Below are 25,843 nucleotides of genomic sequence, written 5' to 3' on the forward strand. Positions count from 1 at the left end.
TGAGCCACTCAGGCGCCCTCACTTGAGGTTTTGATACATTGTAAATATTAAAGAAGAGAGCTTAATGTTCTTGGAGTCCTGAAGCTGGTTGTAGTATGTTGTTGTATATGTGTGGAGTTACGGGTTTTGAACCCATTCTGAATGTAGGATTTACAGTCTCTTATAAAATGGAAAACTTAATAAATACATATACTTGAATAAAAAGATCATCTCATTCTAAAGAGGTAGACAAAAGAAGAGACAATAGGCAGGTGCAAAAATCACATTAAAAATGTGTTTGAATTTTTTTGTTTTCCTTTCTTTCTTTCTTTTTAAATGGTTGATGTGTAATAGAAAGCCCCTGAACCAAAAAAAAAAAAAAAAAAAAGAAAGCCTCTGAACCTTGTTCACTTGACTTACTACCCTACCCAGATGGAATAATTAGAGACATAACAGATGAAGAATCTCACAGATTTCTTTTTCTGGAAATGTGATAGACTACATTTTCTGGATGACCCTTCCACCCAAAAGACCTAGAAATGCTCACAAAATGGAACAAATATCCTTTTGAATGTATAGCTTAGCTCTTAGAAAAGATAGGGAAACTTCCACAGGTAAGTCAATAAAAGAAACTAGAGGTCACATTGGTAAAGTAGCCCTGATGATGCCACACTTATATTTGAGGTTTTCATCAATCTTCCTTACTTAAAGACTTGGGTTTTAATGTCATTGTGGGAGAGAGAAAGTGATTTCTTGCACTTGCACTAAGTGGGGCTTTAGAGACTCAACTTTCCCTTCCCCTCTCCTCATGCCGCTTCCTCTAAGTCAGGACTCTTGAAATGTCCATCAAGAGCTTGTCTTAGGCTCAGGTAGAGGTGATCCTATGCTAATATATGACATTTGGGGTTATTTACAGGAAAGAGGGAATGACAGAAGGCAATGTCAGGTGTTTTTCTTGGGAGCCCTTGCCCCAGTCCTGGAGCTGATTTTCTTTGGCTGTCCAAGTGACAGCTTAGGTGTGAGAGAACAAGATCTTAATAGGTGGGTGTATGATCAATTTAATTGGAAATTCTGTGTCCCCAAAGGGAACCAGTTTCTCTTGTAACAGCCCCATAATCATAGCTTTCAGGTTGTCCTCGGGGATGTCTAATTTCAGTGGGTTGCATATAAGCACTGTTGCCTGGGAACACAGCTGGCATTCCACCTTTTTAAAGGTTTTCATTAAAGAAAGCTAGGAAGTTATACCAATGTCAGATGTGTCCACAGAAACGGAGATAGAGTTCTCCTTATGCTATATTATATATTAAAATAGAAATGATTATAGCTGACATTCTTCTGGCATTTCTGCTTTTAAAGAAAATGCTCCTTAAATGTCAGCATTAAATATGAAGGCTTAGGGACGCCTGGGTGGCTCAGTGGTTGAGCGTCTGCCTTCAGCTCAGGGTGTGATCCCAGGATCCAGGATCAAGTACCACATCAGGCTCCTTGCAGGAAGCCTGCTTCTCCCTCTGCCTGTGTCTCTACCTCTTTCTTTCTGTGTCTCTCGTGAATAAATAAGTGAAATCTTTGGGACGCCAGTGTGGCTCAGTGGTTGAGGGTCTGCTGTCGGCTCAGGTCATGATCCCAGTGTCCTGGAATTGAATCCCACATCAAGCTCCCTGTGAGGAGCCTGCTTCTCCCTCTGCCTGTGTCTCTGCCTCTCTTTCTGTGTCTCATGAACAAATAAATAAAATCTTTACCAAAAAAATAAATATGAAGGCTGATACAGGATTCTGTTAAATACATTTTGTCAATGACATTCCTTTCTATTCCTGATTTTCTAAGTGTCTTTTTTAAAATCAAAAATAAGTGGTGAATCTTATTGACTACCATATATAAAAACAATATTTTTAGATCCTTTAATCTGTTTATGTGAAAAATTATATGAATAGACTTCCTAATGTTAAATCAGTCTTATTTTCTGGAATAAATCTAAAGCATTTTGAATTGCATATGTTTGTAGATTTTGTTTGCTAAAATGCTCAGAAATATTTACATATATTTCCAAGTTAATAGGCAAAATTGATTCTAATTTTATATTCTCTTAATGGCCTGAATATCAGGGTTTTACAGACCTTTGAAAAGAAATTACAGAATGTTGTTTTTCACCTCCCTCTGCTGGAAAAGTTTAATAGAACTTACCATGTAAAACTGTCATGAGTCCACTGTGTGTATGTGTGTATGCACGCCTGCATGTGCCCACATGATAAGGAAGAGTAGTAGTATGTCAATTACTGATTCACTTGCTTTAATAATTATGACTGTTTAATATATTTTGTTTGAAATCAGTTTTCATAAGATATCTTTCTAGGATGTTTTTAATTTTATTTAGGTTTCTAATTAGTAGCATAGAATTGTTCTTATAATTTTCTATCTGCTATATCTATATTATATCCCTCCTTTATTCTGAATATTGTTTATTTTTTTGTTGATAAATCTTAAGAGTTTATCGTTTTAAAAGGATCAAATATTTTGGTTTATCTTCTTCATATATTGGTCATTCATTCGTTTATTCATTAAAAACATATTTACTGAGAGTTAAGTTTATGTTAAGTACTTCTCTTGATCCCAGATGTAGAGGAGTAACAAAACATAAAAATCTCACACTCAGGGAGCTCACAGTCTTATGGAGAAGACAAGACGTAACAGAAATGACATATACTGCATGTCAGGTGGAAAACAAAGCAAAGCGGAGGACACAGTTTAGGGTGGCAGTGAGAGTGTCTAGAGCCATGTGGGTTGTAGTACAGCATTGAAGGACAAGAGAATTTGAGTGTGTTGTAAGTATAACTAAATTAGAGCAAAGGACCTAATAAGACTCAACCTGAGGATAGTGATGTGACTTAGAGTGAAATGACTCCATGGATACAGTGAAAATAGGACACATTAAGAAAAATTATGTATATATAGTTTTATAGTATATATTTTAATATATGTACATAATTATTGCAGTGTATATTTGGAGGAAAGACCTCCATCTTTCCTGAGGGTGAGGTTCCAGTTTTCTCTTTAGAGATGGTTTTGCAGAAGGAACATTGTTATAAATTTCCATTCTATGCCCGTTGTGGTATATGCCTAGTACATTGAGCAGATGGAAAGTGTGGTGGCATTTACTCGTGAAAAATTCTCATAATCGGGACAAATACAATGCCAAAGAAAACATTTAGAATTTAATTATTAACTAAAAGGGATTTTTTTAATCTGAACTAGAAAAATCTTAAAATTGAGATTAAGCAAGCTTTTATGTATACTTAATATTATGTCCTGTTTTCTAAGGGTATGAAAACTATTGACAAGAACTTTGTGTTTCCACTTTTCTTCCTGTACTCCTTCAGGCCAGATGGAGACTATATATCTTCACTTAATGGCGGAAACATTAAAGGCACGGAAGGAAATTCAACAGGACACTTACCAAAATTCTGCCATGAGTGTGGGACTAAATACCCTGTAGAATGGGCAAAGTATTGCTGTGAATGTGGCATTCGAAGAATGATTCTGTGAACAGAGTCCAAAAGAAAAAGCTAAGTCTGGAATTTTATGACTGTTGCTGCTTGCACAGCTAGAGCACTTCCTTTAATGATTTTATGCTAAAATTATTCAAAATACTTTTTTCGGCAATTTTTGGAGCATAATTCTTTGGCTGTGTAATGTGTATGTGTATATATATATATGTGTACATATACTGTATATAATTAATACCTGATAGCCCAAACTGTGCCACTCAAGGAAATATTCACTCATCTGTCAGAAAATAATTTCAAGTGGAATCATTAACTTAGGTATTACTTTTCTGTTGTTGTTAAAGCACATTAAGCATACCTTCACAAAATCAAATGCTAGTGCTCAGCCCTTCAAGCTTTAGGATGATCAAAAAATTTGAGCAAAAAATCAGAACAAACATATTATCGGTGCTTATTTTCATATAGTATTATAGGGTGGGATGCTTGGAATTTTGGAAACAGTACATTCAGTTACAATTAGTTATGTGAGGTCATTTTCCTGAAGAGCTCTTCAACAATTAATTTTATAAATAATTGAAAAGAGAATAAAACCCCTATACTATGTTGTTTTTTAATTGATATATCATTAATTTTATAATTTAGAGATCTTTACTCATTCTTTAAAATGTAATTATGTAATTTCCTTTTCAGAGACACAAGATTAAAAAATATAAATATATCTTATTCCAGTTATAACTGATTTTTTTACCTCAGTGTGTTAGTTGAATGTATATTCTAATTGTGTCTCCATATTTCACTTTTTCCTTTTTTATAAACTTATGTCTGAGGCATTTTAATTTACTTTTTGCAAAGTTTGAAAATAAGAGGCATAATATTTAAGAGGCATGAAATTCCTTAAAAAATTCTACATGTTTATTTCTGTGTCTAAAATTAGAAGAAATTATTTTGATGGATTTTAAAACAAACCACCTCACCCTAATAAATAATTTGGATAATTAATCATTACTACAAGGCATGCAGGTAAGAAGTATTTTAATTTTTTAATTTTAATTTCCCTGAAGTATAGTTAGATGTAGTGATGAGCTGTTTAAGAGACTAATTTTTCTTTCTTATATTTTATTTTTAGTGTTTAATACTAAAACACCTTCACATCACAGTAAAAAAAACACTGAAAATGCACTGCTTTAATGCACAGCTGACTTATGTAACTAAACATTCACAAAAATTTAATTGTACTTTGACTTTGGCTAACCTACAGCTTTTAATCATTATCACTATCAATGTGACAGTATTTAGTAGTAGATACTTTGATTGTCTGTGCAGCCATGTTCAGTAACTCCTTAGTGGTTTCTGTGGAGTAGAAAGAAAAGAGCTTTGATCTTATAAAGATACAAGCAAATCTTTTATAGGTCATTTCTAGCTTCTCTTTTATGACTGTGAGCAAATATAAGGGTTAATGCAGAAATTTGTGGCTTTTAATTTTCTCTGAAATTTATTTATGCTTATACTTTATAATTGTATTCCTTAGGTTTTTTGTTTGTTTTTTGGTTTTGTTTTTAGTGTTTTTTTGTTGTTGTTGTTGTTTTCCATTCAGCAGGGGATATGAACTTTGAAGTAATGGGAATTGTTGTTTTATTTACCTTATAGTTTTTTTCCTGACTTTTCATTAATTTTAAATCTGGTTGTCTTTATTCAGTCATATTGACCTAAAAAGTCCATTAACTACAATAAGCTGTAATTAATTTAGGAGAATAGTGTACATATTAGATTTTCATTTCAATAATATATGTTATTTTGTTCTGTTAACAAATCATATGAAGAACTTTAAACTTTGTTTTCCCTGGAACTGAGCACTATTTTTCTTTTTCCAAGTTTTTTTTTTTTTTTTTTTTTTAAGACCAGGTAATTTAGCCCAAAGAAGGGATAGATAAATGAACTTAAACAAAATGGCACATGTTTGTTTTTCACAGAATTTTGCAGTAGCCAGTAAATGTTATAATGTACTACATGGAAAATGAGTTGGTAAAAAATCATCCAATTCTAGAACCCAGAGATTATTATAAACAGTAAATAGGTGAAGTACACTTAGAAATTATGAAATATGTTGTGACAGTGTTTTTAAATGCGTTTTTGTTACCTACATATATTATTCTCACATTGATTTGTTGTGCAATAGTTCAGTTTATAAGAAATTTTCCTAGATCTATGCATCATTTATTTTTATTTATTTTTACAAGTATTTGCCAGTGTGGTAGAATAAAGAAATGATTGTTAAGCTTAAATTAAAAATGTAAAAATTGCTTATATATTATTCTGAAAGTCACTAGCTTGAGAAGTAAGATTATTATGGTTGCTGTTGTCTCTTGTTCACTCTTTTTTTTTTTTATTACAAATACTGTCTTCATTTTTGAACCTATTCAATAAAGACATGAAGCAAAAAAAATTCAGGTGGTCTTTATTGATGTCTTAGCTTTTAGCCAGACATAGGTAGAAAGATAAGAGCACACTGAAATAAGAAAAAAATGTTCAAAGCCAAAATACAGATTTTTAAAAATGAGATAGTGCTTTTCATTGGCAATTTTTTTTGTGCCATCAGATTTTAAAGAAATTGCAATTATTTTATTGAAGTGTTTTATGACATCTAAATATTACAAATATATTTCATTTCAAGATTTCTAAGAAAAATTTTCTTTGGCCAGTAAAATATAGCAGTTGAAAACATGAAACATTGTGGATATTTCTAATAATATGTAGTTTAATGGCAAAAACTATTGGTTTATGATCAATACTTAGTGATTTAAACTATCATATTTAAAATTTTAAACAGTTGTCGCTAGTAGAAATATCAAATTAGACATGTTTGATTTGTACTCAGGGAATTAAAAATAATAGAAGAGGTACACAGCAACAGAGAGTCAGCAGAAGTCTTGAGTCTTTTTTTGCATTGCAGGTATATGTATTTTCTATGATGGATATATTTTTATTTATTTTTATTTTTTATTTTTTTTAAAGGGGGTTGATAAGTAGTTATCTTTCTTTCTTTCTTTTTTTTTTTTTAAGATTTACTCATTTATTTATTATAGACATAGAGAGAGAGAGAGAGGCAGAGACACAGGAGGAGGGAGAAGCAGGCTCCATGCCGGGATCCCGACGCGGGACTCGATCCCGGGACTCCAGGATCCCGCCCTGGGCCAAAGGCAGGCGCTAAACCGCTGAGCCACCTAGGGAACCCCGATGGATATATTTTTAGTACTAAGGTTAACTTTTACAACTGACTATGTTATTGAATAGAGCAGTGGAAAATTGTTAAAACAAAGTTAATGATAACCACACTTCTTTTCATTTAGAAATGTTTCAGTCAAAAAAAAAAAAGAAATGTTTCAGCTAATTATTACTGTCAGGATACTTATTTATAATTTTGCTCGTCTTATATGTGAATTGCTTTTTCGCCACTAGAGGGTGCTTTTAGATAATTTAATATTACCAGCTTCCAATTCTTATTTTAAAGGCCTCTCTGTAATATATATATATTATATACATATAATATATATATATCTCCATATATATATATCATGACATTACACAAATTTATAAAAAATAGTTCTTATTTTGTTGTGATTTTAATAATTCATTTGTTGAGTTTTAAGAACCCTAGTCTAGCTCATTCTGGGTACCAGGGTGATAATAATTAATAGAGATTTTTAGTATTTACTCCTCACAATATTTTGTTAACAAATTTGTGCATCTCAAACATATTACTCAAATATAACCAGGTACTCCTTGTACTATTAGTTTAATGTTTCATCTTAGTTATACAAGAGTTATCATCATCTTTTAAGATAAATTTTTTCAATCATTTGATCTAACTTAACAATATCTAATATAGGAGAGTGACATCTACTTATTTTTTGTTTTTTAAAAAGTTTTTAATTCCAGTTAGTTAACATACAATGTTATATTAGTTTCAGGTGTGCAATATAGTGATTCAACACTTTTCATACAACACACGGTGCTCATCAGGACAAGTGCCCTCCTCATCCCCATCACTTGTTTCACCCATCCTCCCACCTCCCTACCCCTCCCCTCTGGTAAACATCAGTTCTTTATAATTAGGGTCTGTATTTTGATTTCTCTGTTTCTCTCTCTCTCTTCTCCCTTTGCTTGTTCTATTTCTTAAATTCCAAGTATGAGTGAAATATTACGGTATTTGTCTTTCTCTGACTTATATATTGCTGATCATTATATTGTGTGGCTGTATCTCTGTCATTGCAAATGGAAAGATTGAGAGTGACATCTACTTAAATAAGGCTAAGTGAGTGATGAGACCAACTAATATGAGTTGCATAAACCTAAAACTTTATACTTTAAAACGTTATACTTTAGACAGTAAAGAAAAATTCACATGTTCTTCATTCTCTGATATGCTAGGGACCAAAAGCAGTAAATAAGATAGGATTAAGTCTTTACTATAAAGTTGTTATAACTTACTTGGAGAAGCCGATATATAAACAGACAATTAGGACAAAGGGAGGATTCATTTTAATAGAATTTTATTAGAAAGGACCAACAAAACACTGCAGAAATGTTGAAGATTAAGCTTCTTTCTTACCACCACCAGTTATAGAGCTGATCATTTCCTGCTTTTTTCCTTCCCAGTACTTAGGAGGAAGCCTGGTATAAATATGAGCAAGAGGTGCACTTCCCCCGCTATTACTCGGGAAAAGGCAAGTGGCAGTGGAAAGGATGTGTGTGCAGTGAGGTCCATGGGAATGTAAAATGTGAACTACTTGGGACTGTCCTGAGGACTGACGAAAAATGATGCTGAGTAAAAATGACTAATTCCAGAACTGTTCATCCTACCTCACATAACTCTCCACTTTCATTGTCCTTTTTTCTCTGCTCAAATCCCTGTTTCTATGCCTATTTTGTATTTGCACCAGTAAGGTTGGAGATTGCCAGTAGTTCTGAGTAGTGATGAGTGTACTTAACAATAAAATGCTGATTTTCATTCATCAAATCAACAATCTTAAATTATAATAGAACTGAAAACTGCCATGGTGCATTAGGATTAATGCCCTTATCCACTAATGATTGAAATAAAATTTGTTAATACTTTTTGAAACATTGATGAAATTTATTTTAAAAGCCTTCAAAATATTCCTGCCTCATAACCTAGTACTTTTATTTCCAAGATATATACTATTTCATGAGGAAGAAGTCTGAAGTACAGAAAAATATTTGTGCAGGCCATGTTTAATAGTACTATTATTTGCTGTGATAAAAATTAAACCATTTTCCCAACCTATAAACAGAGAACAAACTGAGTTGCCAGAGGAGAGGGGACCGGAGGGATGGTCAGAATGGGTAAGGAGTGGGCGATGTAGGCCTCTAGTTATGGAATAAGTAAGTCACAGAAATGAAAGGTACAGCATATGGAATGGAGTCAGTGGTATTGTGTTGCACGGTGACAGACAGTAGCTACACTTGCGGTGGAACATAGCATAATGGATAGAGAAGTTGAGTCACCATGTTGTACGCCTAAAACTAATGTAACATTGTGTGTCGACCATACTCAAAACAAAAGGCCAATTGAAACCACAAAAATTGAGTCATTTAGTAAGTTAATAATAAAAGCACTTTCAAATAATTTTTAATTGTATAACAATTAATAAATTAATAAATAAAATCTAATAAAATTCCGGTGTTTTAACAGTAAGACAACAAGTCTAAAATAGTGCCTATGTAAGGAACTGCACAGATAAAGGCTTGAAATATATTCCTCAATATATTGTACTTATTTCTAGGAAGAATTTTTGGTGTTGTGTTTCCTTTATATTTTTATACTGTCGATTTTTAAATGAATATATAATAATCTTTAAAAAATAGGGTTATGTTTTCAGAATCGCTTGCATGTGATAGTAGTTTGTTTAAAATCACTACCTCATCCTCCGTTACTCTAGCATTCACAAATATAGATGGTAGCCCTTGTGATCAAGTTAAACTAGTTTTTATAATACCTTGGTTGCTAAAAGTATCTGTTAACTCTAGGTATATTTTGATGAGATTATTTCCCCAAATTTCATGCAAAGGACATTATAATACAGTCCCTCCACCCTTTTCTAGTTGTTTATTACGTACATGATTTGAAGAGTCCATGGTATTCAATGAGAATGTTTATGTTTTTAGTTCATAAACATAAAATAAAAACTAAGCTGGTCTAAATATTTAAGACTATTTTATTGTTGAGCTAGGGGGATATATATGCATATATCTGAAATATTTACATCTATTTTCACATATTTACCTATTATGCTTTTAAACTTTAAAAAGTATTTAATGTTATCTTTTTAGTGTCTTGTAGTTCTTTTACTTAAGAAAAATAGTTTTAGAACCAGTAAGTTTTAACATTTTTTGCTAATATTTCCAAACTGCCACTCCTGGGGAAAACTCCTCTAAGAACCCCACAGGAAACATTTGGAATTTTTAAATTTTAAACTCTAATTCCTCAAGGGTGATTCTCTTTGGAAACATACTATTAACTATTAATTTGAAATTTTAAAAGAATAGGTTTGTTTTTTAATATGTCTCACTACAAATAAAATCAAAATTCCATTTGAATGGGCAGCATGTATGCTAGACCAGCTCTTTATCCTCGGTGAGGCACTGTATTCACATGGTCTTCCCTTAGTGAACACTGGTATAGTTATCCCTCTTGTATCAGTAGAAAGGTTATTTCTCACTGATGCCTTACCAGAAAACTTATATGAAGAGGAGGGGCATTATTTCAATGCTTTAAATATTTAACTATAGTTTAACTAGAAAACATTGAACAATGCTAGAAATTAAAAACTGTCCAAGTCATACCTAGTAGTGAGAAATTCTTTTGATCTATTTTAAACCTAAATTTTATTACTGTCTATAATGAACATTTATTACATTTGTAGCTAGCATCTTTTAGAAATTCTCTTCTGTTTGGTAAGTTCTTGGTTTTGAATCCTACTGCCTCAAGAAGATCATAGCCAGAGTTTAGTCTTGCAGCTAGGGAGTAGACATATCACCTGAGGTCTGAACAGACCTGGATTCTGAAACAAGCATTGTGAAGAAGCAGCCAGAGAAGCAGTATCTGTTTTCTAGTGAGGATGGTGAAGTTTGCTGGAGAGACAGCGAGCTTCAAAGGGAGGAGTGGCAGGGTTAAGATGTGACTGGTCCCCTGTGGTATCACTTTGGCTGACTTTCCTCCCCTGGAATAGTCTGCATTCTAAGTTGGCCATTGTTTCTGGCTACAGAGCCACCAACCTTGGTTATCTGGCTCTCCTAGAGATTCTGTGAATTCCAACAGCTTTTAGTAGATACCTTTTTGCTTAAACTAACTGGACTGGGATTTGTTATTTGTAGTTAAAAAGTTTTCAATGATAAAATTTGACATGACCTCATACTTCCCTTTTATAATGTCTGTGGGAATGGGGAAAAGTGCTTAAAATTGTATTCTACAGGAGGGAATCTTCAGTGTGTTGAGTCAAGATACTTTTTTTTATCCCAATTATGTTGTTATATAATCACAAACTGAATTTTAAGGAATATGCTGTGAATATAATTACACCTATCAGGCAGGGCTAATTTGAGGATTATCAGAAATATATAATGTTTGGCACTTAACAGATTGTCAATAAATGGCATAAATTATTTAGTAGTATTGATAATTTTGGATATATGTGTATTTTACATGTTCATCAAATATTTTAATCCTTATGATGTGCCAGGCACTGTTCTACATGCAGTGAATGAAGCAGTCGAAAATCCCTGTCCCTTTGAATTTCACATTCTAGTGGAGGAATATTGAAAATACAGTAGATAGTAAAACTATTTATTATTAGAATGTGACAAGTGCTATGGAGAAAAATAAACTGGGAAAGAGGTGGTTAGAGACAGGAGAGAGAGTAGAAGTAGATTGAAATTTTAAATAGGGTAGCTTAGGGTTGATTTCATTGAGAAAGTGGTATTTGAGCACAGACCTGAAAGAGGAGTGAGGCATTATTGCTTATCTCTTTTGTTTATTGCATTATTTATTGGATTATTCACCCTAACGTTCAGTGTTTTGTGCTAAAAATAATATTCAATATGGTTGAAGCATGTTGGTGGAAAAGAGAGGAAAGAGTATTTATGCAGAAGTATTTATGCACTTTTTATGCATAAAAAGTGCAAAAGCTCTGAGGTGGGAGCCCAGTACCTCTGGAATGTTGTGAACAAGGAAGAGATTAGAAAATTAAGTCAGGTAACGCAGCAGCATTATTGTGTATGATCTAGAGGCTGCTAAAATGGTTTTGGTTTACTCATTAAGATAGGAATCCGGGAATGACATGATCTGGCGTAAACATATAATTCATATATATGTTCTTTGGCCCCTAAATTATGTAGAATAAAAGAAGAGGAAATAGCTGTTGCCCATTTCATCCTAAGGTGTCTGTGTGTGTGTTGATCAAATTACTTTTAACACTCAGCTCTCAGAAAACTGTCACACTCTACAGTATAGATTGATATTTGATTATGTGCAATTTAGACTGAAACAAACCAAGACTTTTCAACCCCACCTGAGTACGACAAAAGGAGAAGTATCCTCATTTCTCAAGACTGCCATCCAGTTCCCTAATCTTCCATTCATTAGAGGTAAAGCCCTATTATTTTATTGACAATTACTTTGTCTTACTTAGGTAAAAGTGATTAATTCTTTCTAAATTTAGTACCTAATATTCATAAACCTGTTTCTCATTCTTATTTCCTTATTCATCAATGTCAAATAATCTGAATAGAACCTTCAAATATAAGGGACAGAGATCCTTCTAAGTTACCTTGAGAAAGAGTGTTTAACATAAGATGCATGTAAGTTTAAAACTGGAAGGTTATTAGGTGCTGAGGCAGCTCCAAGAATTAATTGGTCTACCTGCCAGGCTTTATTCTTCTCAGAGCTCATCTGTCCATTCTCTATTGTCTATGTTCTTCATTCACTGCTATGTATCTTTTTTTACCGTCCCATTCATTTAGCTTGTCAGTATCCAGCTTAAGTAAACCTCACAACTCTTTTTTCAGACTCATTTTGGGCAAATTCATTTAAGATTGTGGTTCAAATTCCTGACACAGAGCACCTGAATTGAAATGTTTTATGTAGAAATGTGAAATGTTTTATGTGAAAATGTTTTATGTAGAAATGTATCAATAACTCTTAGTATTAATTAATTAATTAATTTTTTATGGTAGTCACACACAGAGAGAGAGGCAGAGACACAGGCAGAGGGAGAAGCAGGCTCCATGCACTGGGAGCCCGACGTGGGATTCGATCCCGGGTCTCCAGGATCGTGCCCTGGGCCAAAGGCAGGCGCCAAACCGCTGCGCCACCCAGGGATCCCTCTTAGTATTAATTTAGAACAGATTCTCAATGGCTGTGAAAAGATAAACCCCTGTGAAATATGCAGCCAAAAATTTGTGAAGATGGAGCATTGGATAGTTTTAAAAGGCTAACTCATTATACCTGTTTTGTTTTGTTTTGTTTTGTTTTTTCATAATATAAACCTCAGAAAGTAAAGCTTGACAGAAAATCTCTGCTAGGGATGCCTGGGTGGTTCAGCGGCTTAGCGTGCCTGCCTTTGGCCCAGGGCGTGATCCTGGAGTCCCGGTATTGAGTCCCACATCAGGCTCCTGTGTGGAGCTTACTTCTCCCTCTGCCTATGTCTCTGCCTCTCTTTCTCTCTCTCTCTCTCTCTCTCTCTCAATTTCTCTGTGTCTTTCATGAATAAGTAAATAAAATCTTTAAAAAAAAGTTCTCTTAGTGGGGCTATGCTGAAAATAAATTAAGAATTTAAAAAAATGAGATTTTAAGTTCTACATTCATGGAAGACATGACCTCTGTTTGCAGATGACATGACTGTAGAAAATCTCAAGGATCTATATATGTATATAAAAAAAACTAGAGCCGATAAAAACTAGTTTTAAGAAGGTCATAGGATACAAGGAAAATATATAAAAATATAAGTCTCTTGTATGTACTATCAATGAACAATAGGAATTCGAACTTTACCAATTATAGTAGCATGTGGGCATGCACACACACACAGATATACATAAATCTAACAAAATATATAGTGAAAACTAAAACACTGATGAAAGAACTCAAAAGATCTAAATAAATAATGCAGTGTTTATTAATTCAAAGAATAAATACAGTGAAGATGTCAGATCTACCCAATTTAATCTACAGATTCAGTCCAATCTGAATCAAAATTTCAGCAAGCTTTTTGTGACAGTCTGATTCTAAAATGTGTATGGAAAGGGAAAAGAACTACAATAGCCAAAACAATTATGGAAAAAATTCTGAAAATTTATTCTATCCATTTTCTGGATATTATAAAAGCTATGGTAATCAAGTCAATCTAGTATTTGGAGAAAGGATAGACAGATATCATTGGAACAGAATATAGCATCCATAGATTCAGACAAATATGATAAACTGAATTTTACAGAAGTACAAAGACACTTCAAGTGACAAAATACAGTGATCTGTGAACAACACAGGTTTGAATTGCATGTGTCCACTTACACATGGATTTTTAAAATAAATACTGTAAATGTATTTTCCATATGATTTTCTTAACATTTTATTTTCTCTCACTTTATTAGATTACAGGATATAATACATATAACATACAAAATATGTGTTAATTGACTGTTATTGGTAAGGCTTTTGGGTAACAGTAGGCTATATTGGTAGTTAAGTTCTTGAGGAACCAAAAGTTATATGTAGATTTTGACCACACTCCTAACCCCCATGTTCAAAAGCCAACTATAGTCTTTTTAACAAATGGCACTAGAACAACTGGATGTCTATATGAAAAAAAGTGAACTGTGATACACACCTTATATTAAAAATAACCCAAATTGAGTCATGAACCTAAACTGTAAAATGTAAAATTATAAAACTTCTAGAACATTGGTTCCAGTGTTTTCCCTGAGAAGCTTTAGCAATGTCTACAGACATTTTTGATTGTCAGTACTTGGGGGGTGATGGTACTGGCATACAGTGGGTAGATACCAGGGATGCTGCCAAACATTGGACAATGCACAGCACACCCACCTCCCACAACAAAGAATGCTGATTTTTTAATTTGGATAAATGTGCCATGGTTATGTAAGCTGTTAGCCTTAGAGGAAATTTGGTAAAGGGTATACAGGAACACTGTACTATCTTTGCAAGTCTTCTATATACTGAAATCACTTCAAAATATGTAAGTAGAGCTTGTACATCACTACATAAGATCAACACACTACTTCAAAGTCAACCATTTGATATTTTCATTATTTATTTCTGTGACAGTATTATAGGTCCTATAGCTAAGATATTGTTTTGATCTTTCACAAAACACTTCAATACTTCAATGAAACTCATATTGCCAGTAATATATGTTGAGATTTTTGCGACCAATAAAATATTTCCAAATGTCTTCAAAGGGGTCTTCTTTGATCATCTAACCTAAAATACCACTTCTCTCCATCAGTCAATCTATCTTGTTTTTGTTTTTTTCTTTTCCATAGAACTTATTTTCTGTAATAGTTTTCTTCACTTGTTGACTCTCTCCTCTTTTGGGATATATGTTCCCTGAAGGCAGGGACTTTGTGGGACCCCTCAGACCAGAACTGGCACATTCGAGATGGATACTTAATAAATATTTGTTGAGTGAATTAATTATCTGTATCTGTGTTGCATCTTCCCATGAAATGGTATGTATTCAAATCCTGGAGCGTCTTTAAACCCACTGCCTGTGAAGATGTATGTCCCAGCCCTGGTGTCTGACTTACCCATAATGAAAGTAACACTTTAAGTACAAAGATGTATTTGTCTACACATTGAAGATTTTTCACAGCTAAAGATTTCCTTTCCATTGGGAATGATGGGCAAGGAGATGATAGGGTAGAGAACTGTTATTTTGTACTTTTCTGGAAGATCTTTCTGATTCTCCTAGAAAGCTTTACTTTACCTGATTGTTCTGCAAACCAAGGTCCTTTTATTTGTGATAGTCTTTGAACCATTTCCATAAGAGTCCGTATACAATTATTTTTTTAAATAAATATTCCCATTTGAATCAGATTATTTCAAAAATAAATTTGTGCTAAGCATCAGGCGCCTGGGTGGTGTGGTGGGTTGAGCATCAGGCTCTCTGTTTTGGCTCACATTGTGATCTCAGGGTCATGGGATTGAGCCCCACAACAGGCTTTGAGTTCAGCCTGGAGTCTGTTTAGAGTTTCTCTCTCCCTTTACCCCTCCCCACTGTTTTCTCCCTCTCTCTTTCTCTCTCATAAATAAATCCTTTAAAAAATTTGTGATAAGCATCAAAGGCAGAAACTGGCAAACACATGTCTGTCTCTCACATGGTGGCACCTGGTAGGTTACTGAGTTATTTGTTGAGCTTAGCAGCGGAGGCACAAATGAAGGAATCATCAACACTACCTGGAATGTGTGGAAAGTCTTCAGAAAGGATGGGACCCTTAGACTAGGCCTTTTCTTTTCAGAAATCAGCAATCAAGAGCAGCAAGTCCTAAACTGTAAATGTTATCACTTGTCTTAATTTTCATCATGTAAAATATAGATAGAAAACAAGATTCACTTTGATGGGGCACCTAGATGGCTCAGCTGGTTGGGTGTCCAACTCTTGATCTCAGCTCAGGTCTTGAGCTTAGGGTTGTGAGTTCAAGCTCCATGTTGTGCATGGAGCCTACTTAAAAAAAAAAAAAATTGACTCACTTTGAGAATAAGATCTTAAGATGTATTTAACCTCTCTCCCACTTAGAAGGTTTGTCTTACACAGAAAAAAATGCACTTCTTTCTTACTATTTTGTATACAGAGGTTGTAAAACAAAACAAGTGAAAATAAACCCCAAGTTACTCCCAAACCATTTTGCATCTTTCTGCAATACTAAAATATTCATGAATCTAGTTGCATACTAGATATATTTTGATATTGAGACATTAAAAACTGTTGAAATTGGTAATTATAAATGTACTTACATTTTCTCATATTTCCACAGATTCTATTATTATTCTAATGTATTTTTGATAATTAAATAAATTTTATTAATACACTGGTTTAATTCCATTTGTCTTTACTTATTAGCCACAATATGCCTGACTTTTCCCATTAGGAGCTGAAGGGAACATAAAAGATCATATACTCTTTGAGGCGAGAACACGAGTAGAAAACAAATTATGTAAATAATAGTTGTATTTAAGACGAAATATTAAGGTGAATCTGATCAGATATAATGCATGGTAAAGGGAATTAAGTGCTAAGCAACTAAAGGAAGAAATATTAACATTATCTAGAACTATCATGGAAGCCATAGCAATTAAAGAAAGAAAAGAGATGCCCCTTGAAGTTTGGGCAGGATCTGGAAAAAATTTGGAAGAATTTTATAAGCAATAAGAGCATAATAACTAAGGACATGAAGATTGCATGGACAGAGTAACCATAAAGACTATCTGACTTATAGTAGAGGATGTATGTTTCTGAAGAAATATTTACAGTAGATTTAATTAAATGTCCTTTGTAAGCTGGCTGTCAATGAAAGTATGGCCTAAGGAAAAGAAACTTTTCTAGTTTTAATAGAAATGTCTTATTCCTGAAAGGAGTATTTCCTTCAACAGATTCCTTGAAAGCCTATTTTAAAAGACTTTTAACTGAGTCCTTTTGTATAATGCAGTATTTTCCAAGGTGCATTTAGGTAATGGTTTTTACATAAAAGTAGTGTTCTCTAGTCAAATTCTGGAAATGATATGTTACTGTTAAACTTAAAAAGAAAAAAGCTGTATGAGTTTACGCAGCCTTTAATATACTTGTATAAATCACGAATCTTCAAGAGAAAATTTATCTGACCCCCAAACTCCGAATCCTTGCTTTTTGCGTTTTTGATTTCTCTTCCTCCTCCTCTTCTTCATCTTCTTTGTCATCATCATCATCTTTTTTATTTGTAGCACTGAAGAGGATTAGGGTCTTGGGACAAACTTTAGAAAATGCTGATTTAAAGCATCTACATATTTTTGAAAGAAAATGTTCATTGAGATAAAACAAGTATTTAATTGGGGAGTAGAAATAATAAAAAAAAATATCCAAGTTCATTATTAATTAGGCTGCCTGTCTCTACTTACCTTGCTAGTGGGTATGAAATAAAGAAAGCAAGCACAACCTAAGCGTGTGGGCATTTTTTTTTCCTAAGCATTTGACACATAGTGTATGCTGAATATTGTTTTGAGTGTTAATTTTCTCTAAAATTTAAATCTGTAAACAAATGAAAATCAAGGAAGAAAATTTTAATAGCTTTTAGCAAGCATTTTAAAATATTGTTCCTTATTTTACTACAATTTCAGAATTTTTTTCAACACTTGTTAGGGATGTTTTAAGACAGCCTTCAAAGACACACTTTCAAGGACAGTTTTAAGAATTTACCTTTAGAAACTTAGAATTCTCTCTATAGCTGGTAGTTTACCAACAGTAGCAGTTCATCAGGATGGAGGTCTACTACACAGTTGACCATGTATTATGGTAGAAGGAAGCAAAGCTTGCTTAGAAAAGTCCATCTGAAGAAAGAACTGGATAAAAAATCATCTGCTCCTAAAAGTGTTTGTCAGCTCCCTTTTCTGGAGTTAATAATGAAAACCAAACAGAAAACATATTTGATTCAAAGCCCTATCAATGGAGCAGTCAGTGAATTCTGGGCAACAGTCTGTCTCATTCTACACAGAGGCATTAGGTGTAAAGTGAGGGTGAAAGGCTAAGGCATTAGGGAGAGTGAGAGAGGGAAACACACAAACATGAACAGAGAGGAAGAAGATTTTACCACCACACAGTGAGGATGGCACCTGAGCATCATCTGAAGCTCAAATAAAGCCAGTCAGCACCTAACCAGGTGCTGATGACGGTGTACAAAAGCAGGAAGGATGTGAGTTGTGCAAACTGGTGGCTGTGGAGAACTCTGACCTGTCTAGACCAGGGTTTTAATTTCCCTTTATAAGTAAGTGAAGGCTGTTGACCTTTCTAAGCAGGATCTGGCATATACAAAAGTTTATTTTAAAAGATTAAAATTGAACATAGAAGTAATGTTCCTGTTCTTACATAGTTTTAGGGTCCTAGTCTCGTACATTCTGAGTAAATGGTATTAAAAGTCAAAGATTCAATGACAGAGATCAAAGAGTAATGCAGTATTAAAAATCTTAAAAACTTAAAAGTTCATTAAATGAATCTGACAGCCTTATTATATAGGTCATTTATTATCAAAGGAGAAATGTTATCCAAAGTAAGCAATTTGTTTGTAATACTGTATGAAAATATTTTTATATAATACAGATATAATGTCAAAATTAAATATACATTCCATTAATTAAAAGGTCAACATATATTATTCTATTAAAAATATACTTCCCAAATTGCAAACTCATTTGGACAAGTTTTATTACACATAAATGACAAAAGTAACTCAGTATTACGGTTTAGCATCCTTAGAACAGGTGACTTTCTATTTTGTGAAATCATTCTTTATGGTCATCTTAAAACATTTGCTGTACCATTAATGAAGGCACTGTGTTATGCATTCATGTTTAATTACATGTCCTACTATCTCTCTTAAGTATCTTGGACTCCTTCATACTGCTGTTTCTTTAAGATATGTAACTCTTAACTCTCATTGGCATTACCTACATCTAACTGGTAGCTCTGAAACATTTTCAGCACAGAAGAGGACGATTTCCACTCATTGTAGTGTGCTGGTGCATAAAATTATTTTGATAATAAAACAATATTAATTTTTAATTCCTGCCACTTTTATATACTTCACAGGTTTTATATGTCTTCTTCTCAAGTTTTAAAACAGGTTTAAAAAGTATTATTGCGACTAATACCTTACATTGATGGTCTTACAAAAATCACAGAATTAATACTGATTGATATATGTCCAAAAACATTTGAAGGTTTGTCGATTGCAGCATTTGGTTTCCACTGTTTACATCCATCTTCTAGTACTACGGTATGAATGTCTCAATTGCTCTAATCCACTTTTACCAGGATGCATTCTGTAACTTCTAGGGTATTCTAACCCAAAAAATTGTATGAGCAGATAGATTCTTGGTGGATACAGTTAAAGTTCATATGTCTTTATATTGCCACTCCATATTTTTCAATGTTCTTTAGAGCCCCTCAAAATTTTGTTCCAACAAGTTTTTATCTTTTGTAGTAGTATCCCTAGGGAACACAAGCTCTTCTGTTTTCTCTGTTCCTTTAAAGATTTATTGTCTTCCTAGAAAAATATATTTAAAAAGTTTTAAACTCACATTTAAAAAATACACATTTTAAAATGCTCAGTCTTTAATTTCCACCGTGTTAGGTTATGCTGAAGGTTGGTTTGGTGTAATGAGAAGGGAAAATCTTGTATGATATATTTTAAACTATGATTTCTAACTATACTTGTGGTAAATGATGTGTAGGAAATTCAGGATTGTTGTGGTTTAAGATTTAGGATTAAAGAGCTATATCGGGTGGCTGCTATTTTCATCACTACAATATTGGACATGCTGTTGAGGGGAGGGAGAATGGGGTGAGTGGGTGATGGGCATTAAAGAGGGCACGTGATGTGATGAGCACTGGGGGTTGTACACAACTGATGAATTATTGAACTCTACATCTGAAACTAAGGATGTACTATATGTTGACTAATTTAATTTAAATTAAAAAAAGCAACATGGAAAAGATATTTGTAGAATACCCAATTGAGTTGTTTCATATAGAAAAAAAAATGTTTTGTGGAAGAAATAGTTAACACTGAAAATATTCAGAATATTTTGGCAAAGATGATTAATAATCTACCTGATTGAGTTTGTGCCCTAAGGTCCACCCCAACAATTTGGTCTTCACTAGAGTATGGAAGGTGTCTGCCTCAAAACTAGTTTTCAGTCCCTGATGAGAATCTTAAAAAGGACTACCTTTCCAACCTACAAAAAGTGGAGAAATAAATACTTCACATGGAATAGACATATAAGGGAGTAGTTCTGCATACACTTGATTACATTCCAGTGAGCCCCTGGGAAGTGAGATTAATAAAGGGTAGGGTAGTTAATCATTTATATAGCAACCAATTATTGGGTGTTTTCTAGGTCAGGTATTGTGTTCCATGCTTTACACACATTATTTCATTTTATTTACTTAATAACTATGAAATTGATGATTTTGTCTCCTTTCACAGATGAGGGAACCAATCTGCCATGGTCATGTAAGTATAATACCTGTGATTTGAGCTCATCTGTCCTATTATTCGTTAAGTCACAAATCAGGGATCTCTTTTAGTTATACAGTTAGTAACACTAACACATAGCCTTTAAATAATACATTTAAAAGATTAAACAGATTTCAAAGAAAAATCTGAATTATTTCTCAGATTCATTTTATTGAGGGTCCCAGGACATCTTTAAAATGTACAAATTGAAGGGACACCAGGGTGGCTCAGTTGGTTAAGTGACTGACTCTTGATCTTGGCTCAGATCATGATCTCAGGGTCATGAGACCTAGGCCGGCCTTGGCTTCCACTGTGGGTGGCACCTGCTTAAGATTCTCTCTGCCCCTCCCCCTCCTCTAAAAATAAATAAAATAAATTGTTATAAAGGGACAAAGTGAAGTTCATATGACTAAGTGGTTTTAAAATACATAGAAATGAAAAAAATACATAGAAATGAAAATTATTTCATGACGTTTCCTAGGACACCAGGACTGAATGAACATTCATTAAAAAGATTCAAAGAACCATGCTTTTACCTCTGTAATCTTGAGAACACAGATGTTATCTCCCTTTTCTAAACTTTGTTTCCAGATTTTCTTAGCCATAAGCCCTCAATATTTTTATATTACTCACATATTCATTTCCAATCTTCAGGAATCCCTAAGATTTCCTGAGTCCCATAGTATGCAAACTCACCCTGCTTCTCTAAAGAGAAATAAGGGATTTCCATGCTCCCATATATCTTTGGGTGGAATAACACTATAATAATAACGGAAATGTGAAATAATGGAAATAACCCATCATGGTCAAGAATCAGGTGTGTTCATTTTTCCATGGCCCATTCTAGTTAATATTTACATCATTTTAATGTTTAATCAGATTTAATCAAGTGTTCTTTTTCATTCCTATTTTCTATACTGCTATATAATTTTGGGTAAGAATTTCTAATAGTTTATAAATATACAAGTACAGAATGTCCATATACTATTATGCTATATAATATATGTTGTGTATACTCTGTACCAGTAAATTAGGTTTAAAATGGGTCCTCATTTTAATTTATATTTCTTTAGTAACTAACCAGGAAGGCTATTTTCTTCATATACTTGTTTTCCAGTTTACATTCTCCTATCAAAGTAGTTTGCTCATTTCTTTTGTCTATTACTTATTGATGTTTTAATTTTGTTGCTTTATTAAAAAAAAAATGGTGCTCTGATATTTTTCCCAAGCTTCTTTTATTTTAAAGTAGTGGCTTTAAGGGGCACCCAGATGGCTCAGTCGGTTAAGCATCCAACTTTTAATTTCAGCTCAGGTCATGATCTCAGGGTCATGAGGTGGAGCCCTGCAGAGGACTCAGGCACTAGACATAAAAAAGCCTGCTTAAGATTTTCTCCCCCACCACCCTCCCCAAAAAGAAAAAAAAATAAAAATAAAAATTATAAAGCAGTGGCTTAAAAAAGTGTAGCTTAAAGGGATCCAATCTAAGGAGTATATGCCTTTTATTAACATTATAATATTTTCAAAATGAACCATAAAAAAGGAAAAAAATTCAAAGGGAAACATAAAGGAATTAAGTTGAATAAAAAAGACAATGAAGGAAGAAAATTGCACAATCACGCTTAACAAATTTTTAGTGGGTTGGAGGTCACCAAGGGAAGGTAGTTTTATTCCTTTCTTAAAATCTAAGTCACATTTATAATATTGAATATTAATCCTTTATTGCTCCTTTCATTAATGTCACTGGTAATTTTTATATTACTGTCAAGTTCATCAAATTTGTTTGAGAATCTATTTCTTGTTAGTATGGAAGAAGACTAATTTCATTTAGAAATAGAATATCAGGGAAAAGGAAAAAGCAAGGCAGGTTAGTTTTCAGGGTTTTTTTTTAAACAATTTAAAATGTTAATTTTTTTTGTTATTTTTTTATTTCAAGTTTTTACTTAAATCCAAGTTAGTTAACATGTATGGTAAAATTGGTTCCAGGTATAGAATTTAGTGATTGATGAATCCCTTGCAAATTTATAGAAAAGAGAACAGTAGAAATTCCATATTAAGGACTAACATAAGTAGGGGACAAAATTGGAAATAAGCTTGGTAAATCCAGGACAGCAAGAGGAGACTGGCTTCCATCAAGTAGATAATATAATAATAAAATGAAGTGATTCACCTTCTATCATCTTTACTTCATCACTGTCAAGAAGGCTCAAAGATAACCTTACCATTTTATTGCCTGTGAGCAACTCCTGGTATTAAAATATAGAAACACACATGACCCTTTTCCTATCATGAAAATGTTAAAAATTTCTTTTAGAAAAATCATAAGAAAACTTTAGGTTTTGTGTGGCAGCTGGTAAAATTTCTGAAGAGGGGTGTAGTGGTAAGCAGACGAGTAGGGAAAAATTAACCTTATACTTATCAAAATTACTGAAGCAAAAAAAATTATTGGACATATATATATGCCCAGTTTTAACGTGTAAAAATATTCGTTAAATACATCTGATTATCTGTTTTATTGGCTGTGAGTTCTTATAAATGTGTACATACATGGATTAAAATTATTAATAAGTTTTAGAGGTAAAAATTTACCATTCCCCACTCAAATTATCACATTAGCCTCCTTGAAAGTTATAGCAATGAAGCATGCACTCATTTATTTTTACTCCACTTCCATAAACTGTTTGGCCTAGCTAAGAATAAGTACTTTCCAAGCTAAGACTTTCCTCTTCTAGAGTTGAGTAAATGTATTTCAACTTTAGGTAATAATAAGCACTAAGAATTCTATGATAATAGATATGATCATCAAAGAATTATAGTATCCTATCACAGAACTAGTTTATTTTTTTGTTCAAAGTAAACAACTTACCTTGGGAGTACAGTTCAACAATTGTAATGTGCCCTGTGAAACTCTTGATAAGTGGAGATTGAAATCCTCACTGTTATTCACTTTAACAAATTGCTTCAACTTGTGAGCAGCACGATATAAAAACATACCTTCCTATTACAGAAAAAAATCAGAAGGGTTGTGGTTCAAATAAAATATTTAAAATAATAAACTTTCATAAGGAGCCTAAAGCCAGCACTGTATTGCCAAATAATGCACCACCTCCACCCCAGATTCTGTTCCAGTTAATCACATGACTGACAAGTAACTATACTAAAACTGTTTAGCTCCTAAGTGACAGTCTGAAATGCCTAGATTTTGGCTTAATGGTTATTTGACTTTTTGAAAACTCCTTTATAAATTTATGATCTTACCACTTATGGGTGAACATATAACAAGATTATTCCATTTTAAACAAGACAACTAAAAGGGCTTCTGGAGGCAGCAAAAATGAAAGGTATGTGGTTTCTCTTATTTTTGTACCTTTTGAGTTGTGGGTTATGTACCTTATTTGTATGTATGTATCTTATTTTTGTGCCTTTTGAATTATGAATAGCTGGCAATTAGAAAATAAAGGTTCACATTTGCCTCAAACAAGTGTTTCAAATATTTAAAGTAAGAAATTAAAAAGAATTTATGAATATACAGTGCGATACCATGAGGTTAACTCAGCTACTGTGCATTTAAAAAAGACAACTGAATATCATACTACTTTCTGTAGAAGGAAATGACACAAACTTTTGTTGTAAGGTCTGTGAATTGTAATATTCCATCAACCAAAGGTAGTAGTTGTTTGACGATAAGCAAATATCAAAAGGAAAAAATTTCAAAGTCCTATAAGTAAATTATGCCAATGGCTTATGTTTGTGTGTGTTCAAGCAATCACTCTAACAAGCATTTCCCTGCATATGAATGTCACAAACAGAGTTCAGCAGTTCTAACATTTTCAAAGTGAAAACTGAAATGCTTAAAAAAAATTTTTACCAAACAGGCATAGGGCCTTTTGTAAAATAAAAGTATAGAAGAAGACCATAGTACAATTTAATAATTCAGTGAGAATTGTTTGGTTAGAACCCACAAAAGAATGTTATTAATATAATCAATATAATTATCTAACAGACATACAAATAATATAAACTTCTATAAAATCAAGCTTGAATGATATATAAATTCCAAATAATTATTATTACCTTATTATCATCACATGCATGTTTTTTTAAAATGTTAGGTTCATTATTCGAGCAATTGGTACGATTTTTTATCATGATGTCCTGTAAAAAGTAATTATATAATAGTATGGTTAAATTGGGGACTTTTCTAATATGTAGCAATTTTTAAAACAATAATGTTACAATACTTGGTATTAATATATGCATTTTAAGGACAATAACTTTAGCATGGCTCAGCTGACCAGGCATAAAAAATAGTTTTCTATAGTTACAGAATAAACAAGAATGTACACAAACCCTCACATATTTAGAGCTTCTCTCAGACTCCATAATTTAATCCCAGAAATCACGGAGAATCTGGTTCATTTGGAGAAATAGAAGTACCTATTTTAGGAGTTACACTATGTAGACAAAGTACAATAAATTTTGAAATCATGAAGTTGAGATGCATTTAAGAGGTTTTCCAGTCCAGTTTCCTGTCACTACAAAACAGCAACATAAGCAATTTACATTAGGATAAGAGAAAACCTCTTGACAGAGAGTGTGAAGTTGAAATTTATTCAGCATTTTTAACAATCCAATTTGTCTGGGATGCTTGAGATAGAACTTTGCCAAGAAACAATGGGATTGAATGTATGTTTTTGTGTTATTGTTATCTAGGAGTAGAAAAGCAGACAATACATGTTCATTTTTCATTTATAAGGAATGTAGAATGTGGGGATTACCTGATTCAAGAATTTAGTTGAGGTATTAAGAAGAATCTCCTAAGGATTCGGATTCTCTTATGCGGAGGATTGGACTAGGTCTATGAAGCAAACTAGCAATTCCATGCTATCAGAGCTTCCAGTGGACTTCAAGCAATCTTAGCCTATATGTTGTCATCAAGGAAACAGGATAAGTGGAGTAATGGCAGGATTTAGTCATGGGCTTCTAGTCTTCATCTGCCTCTCAGAAAAGTATGCATTACTCTCTGATCACCTGTGAAAAGTGTAAATGGTTTCTGGGTTTATCCT

At 33.1% G+C, this 25,843-nt stretch overlaps 2 protein-coding genes across 14 annotated transcripts in view; one reads left to right on the plus strand and one right to left on the minus strand.

Annotated features, from left to right (window-relative positions):
* Positions 1–25,843, plus strand: part of ZC2HC1A (zinc finger C2HC-type containing 1A) — a 184,520-nt gene that overhangs the window by 41,946 nt on the left and 116,731 nt on the right. For 5 of the 13 annotated variants that reach the window (XM_049103708.1, XM_049103709.1, XM_049103711.1 and 2 more), the window contains exons 9-11: positions 8,136–8,203; positions 12,037–12,143; positions 20,751–20,777. In XM_049103708.1, coding sequence (XP_048959665.1) covers positions 8,136–8,142 — 7 coding nt within the window. In that variant the 3' untranslated portion in view covers positions 8,143–8,203; positions 12,037–12,143; positions 20,751–20,777. Of the gene's footprint in view, positions 1–3,353; positions 6,737–8,135; positions 8,602–12,036; positions 12,144–20,750; positions 20,778–25,843 lie in introns of those variants that run through there. The other 8 variants (XM_049103705.1, XM_049103702.1, XM_049103704.1 and 5 more) reach the window with 8 other exon arrangements.
* IL7 (interleukin 7) overlaps positions 18,943–25,843 on the minus strand; it is a 45,981-nt gene continuing 39,080 nt past the window's right edge. The window contains exons 3-5 of the mRNA XM_025478064.3: positions 24,852–24,932; positions 23,644–23,775; positions 18,943–19,808 (exon numbers count right to left, since the gene is read on the minus strand). Coding sequence (XP_025333849.1) covers positions 19,689–19,808; positions 23,644–23,775; positions 24,852–24,932 — 333 coding nt within the window. The 3' untranslated portion in view covers positions 18,943–19,688. The remainder of the gene's footprint in view (positions 19,809–23,643; positions 23,776–24,851; positions 24,933–25,843) is intronic.

This window comes from Canis lupus, chromosome 29, assembly GCF_003254725.2.
Source record: "Canis lupus dingo isolate Sandy chromosome 29, ASM325472v2, whole genome shotgun sequence".
NCBI classification, from domain to species: Eukaryota; Metazoa; Chordata; class Mammalia; order Carnivora; family Canidae; genus Canis; species Canis lupus.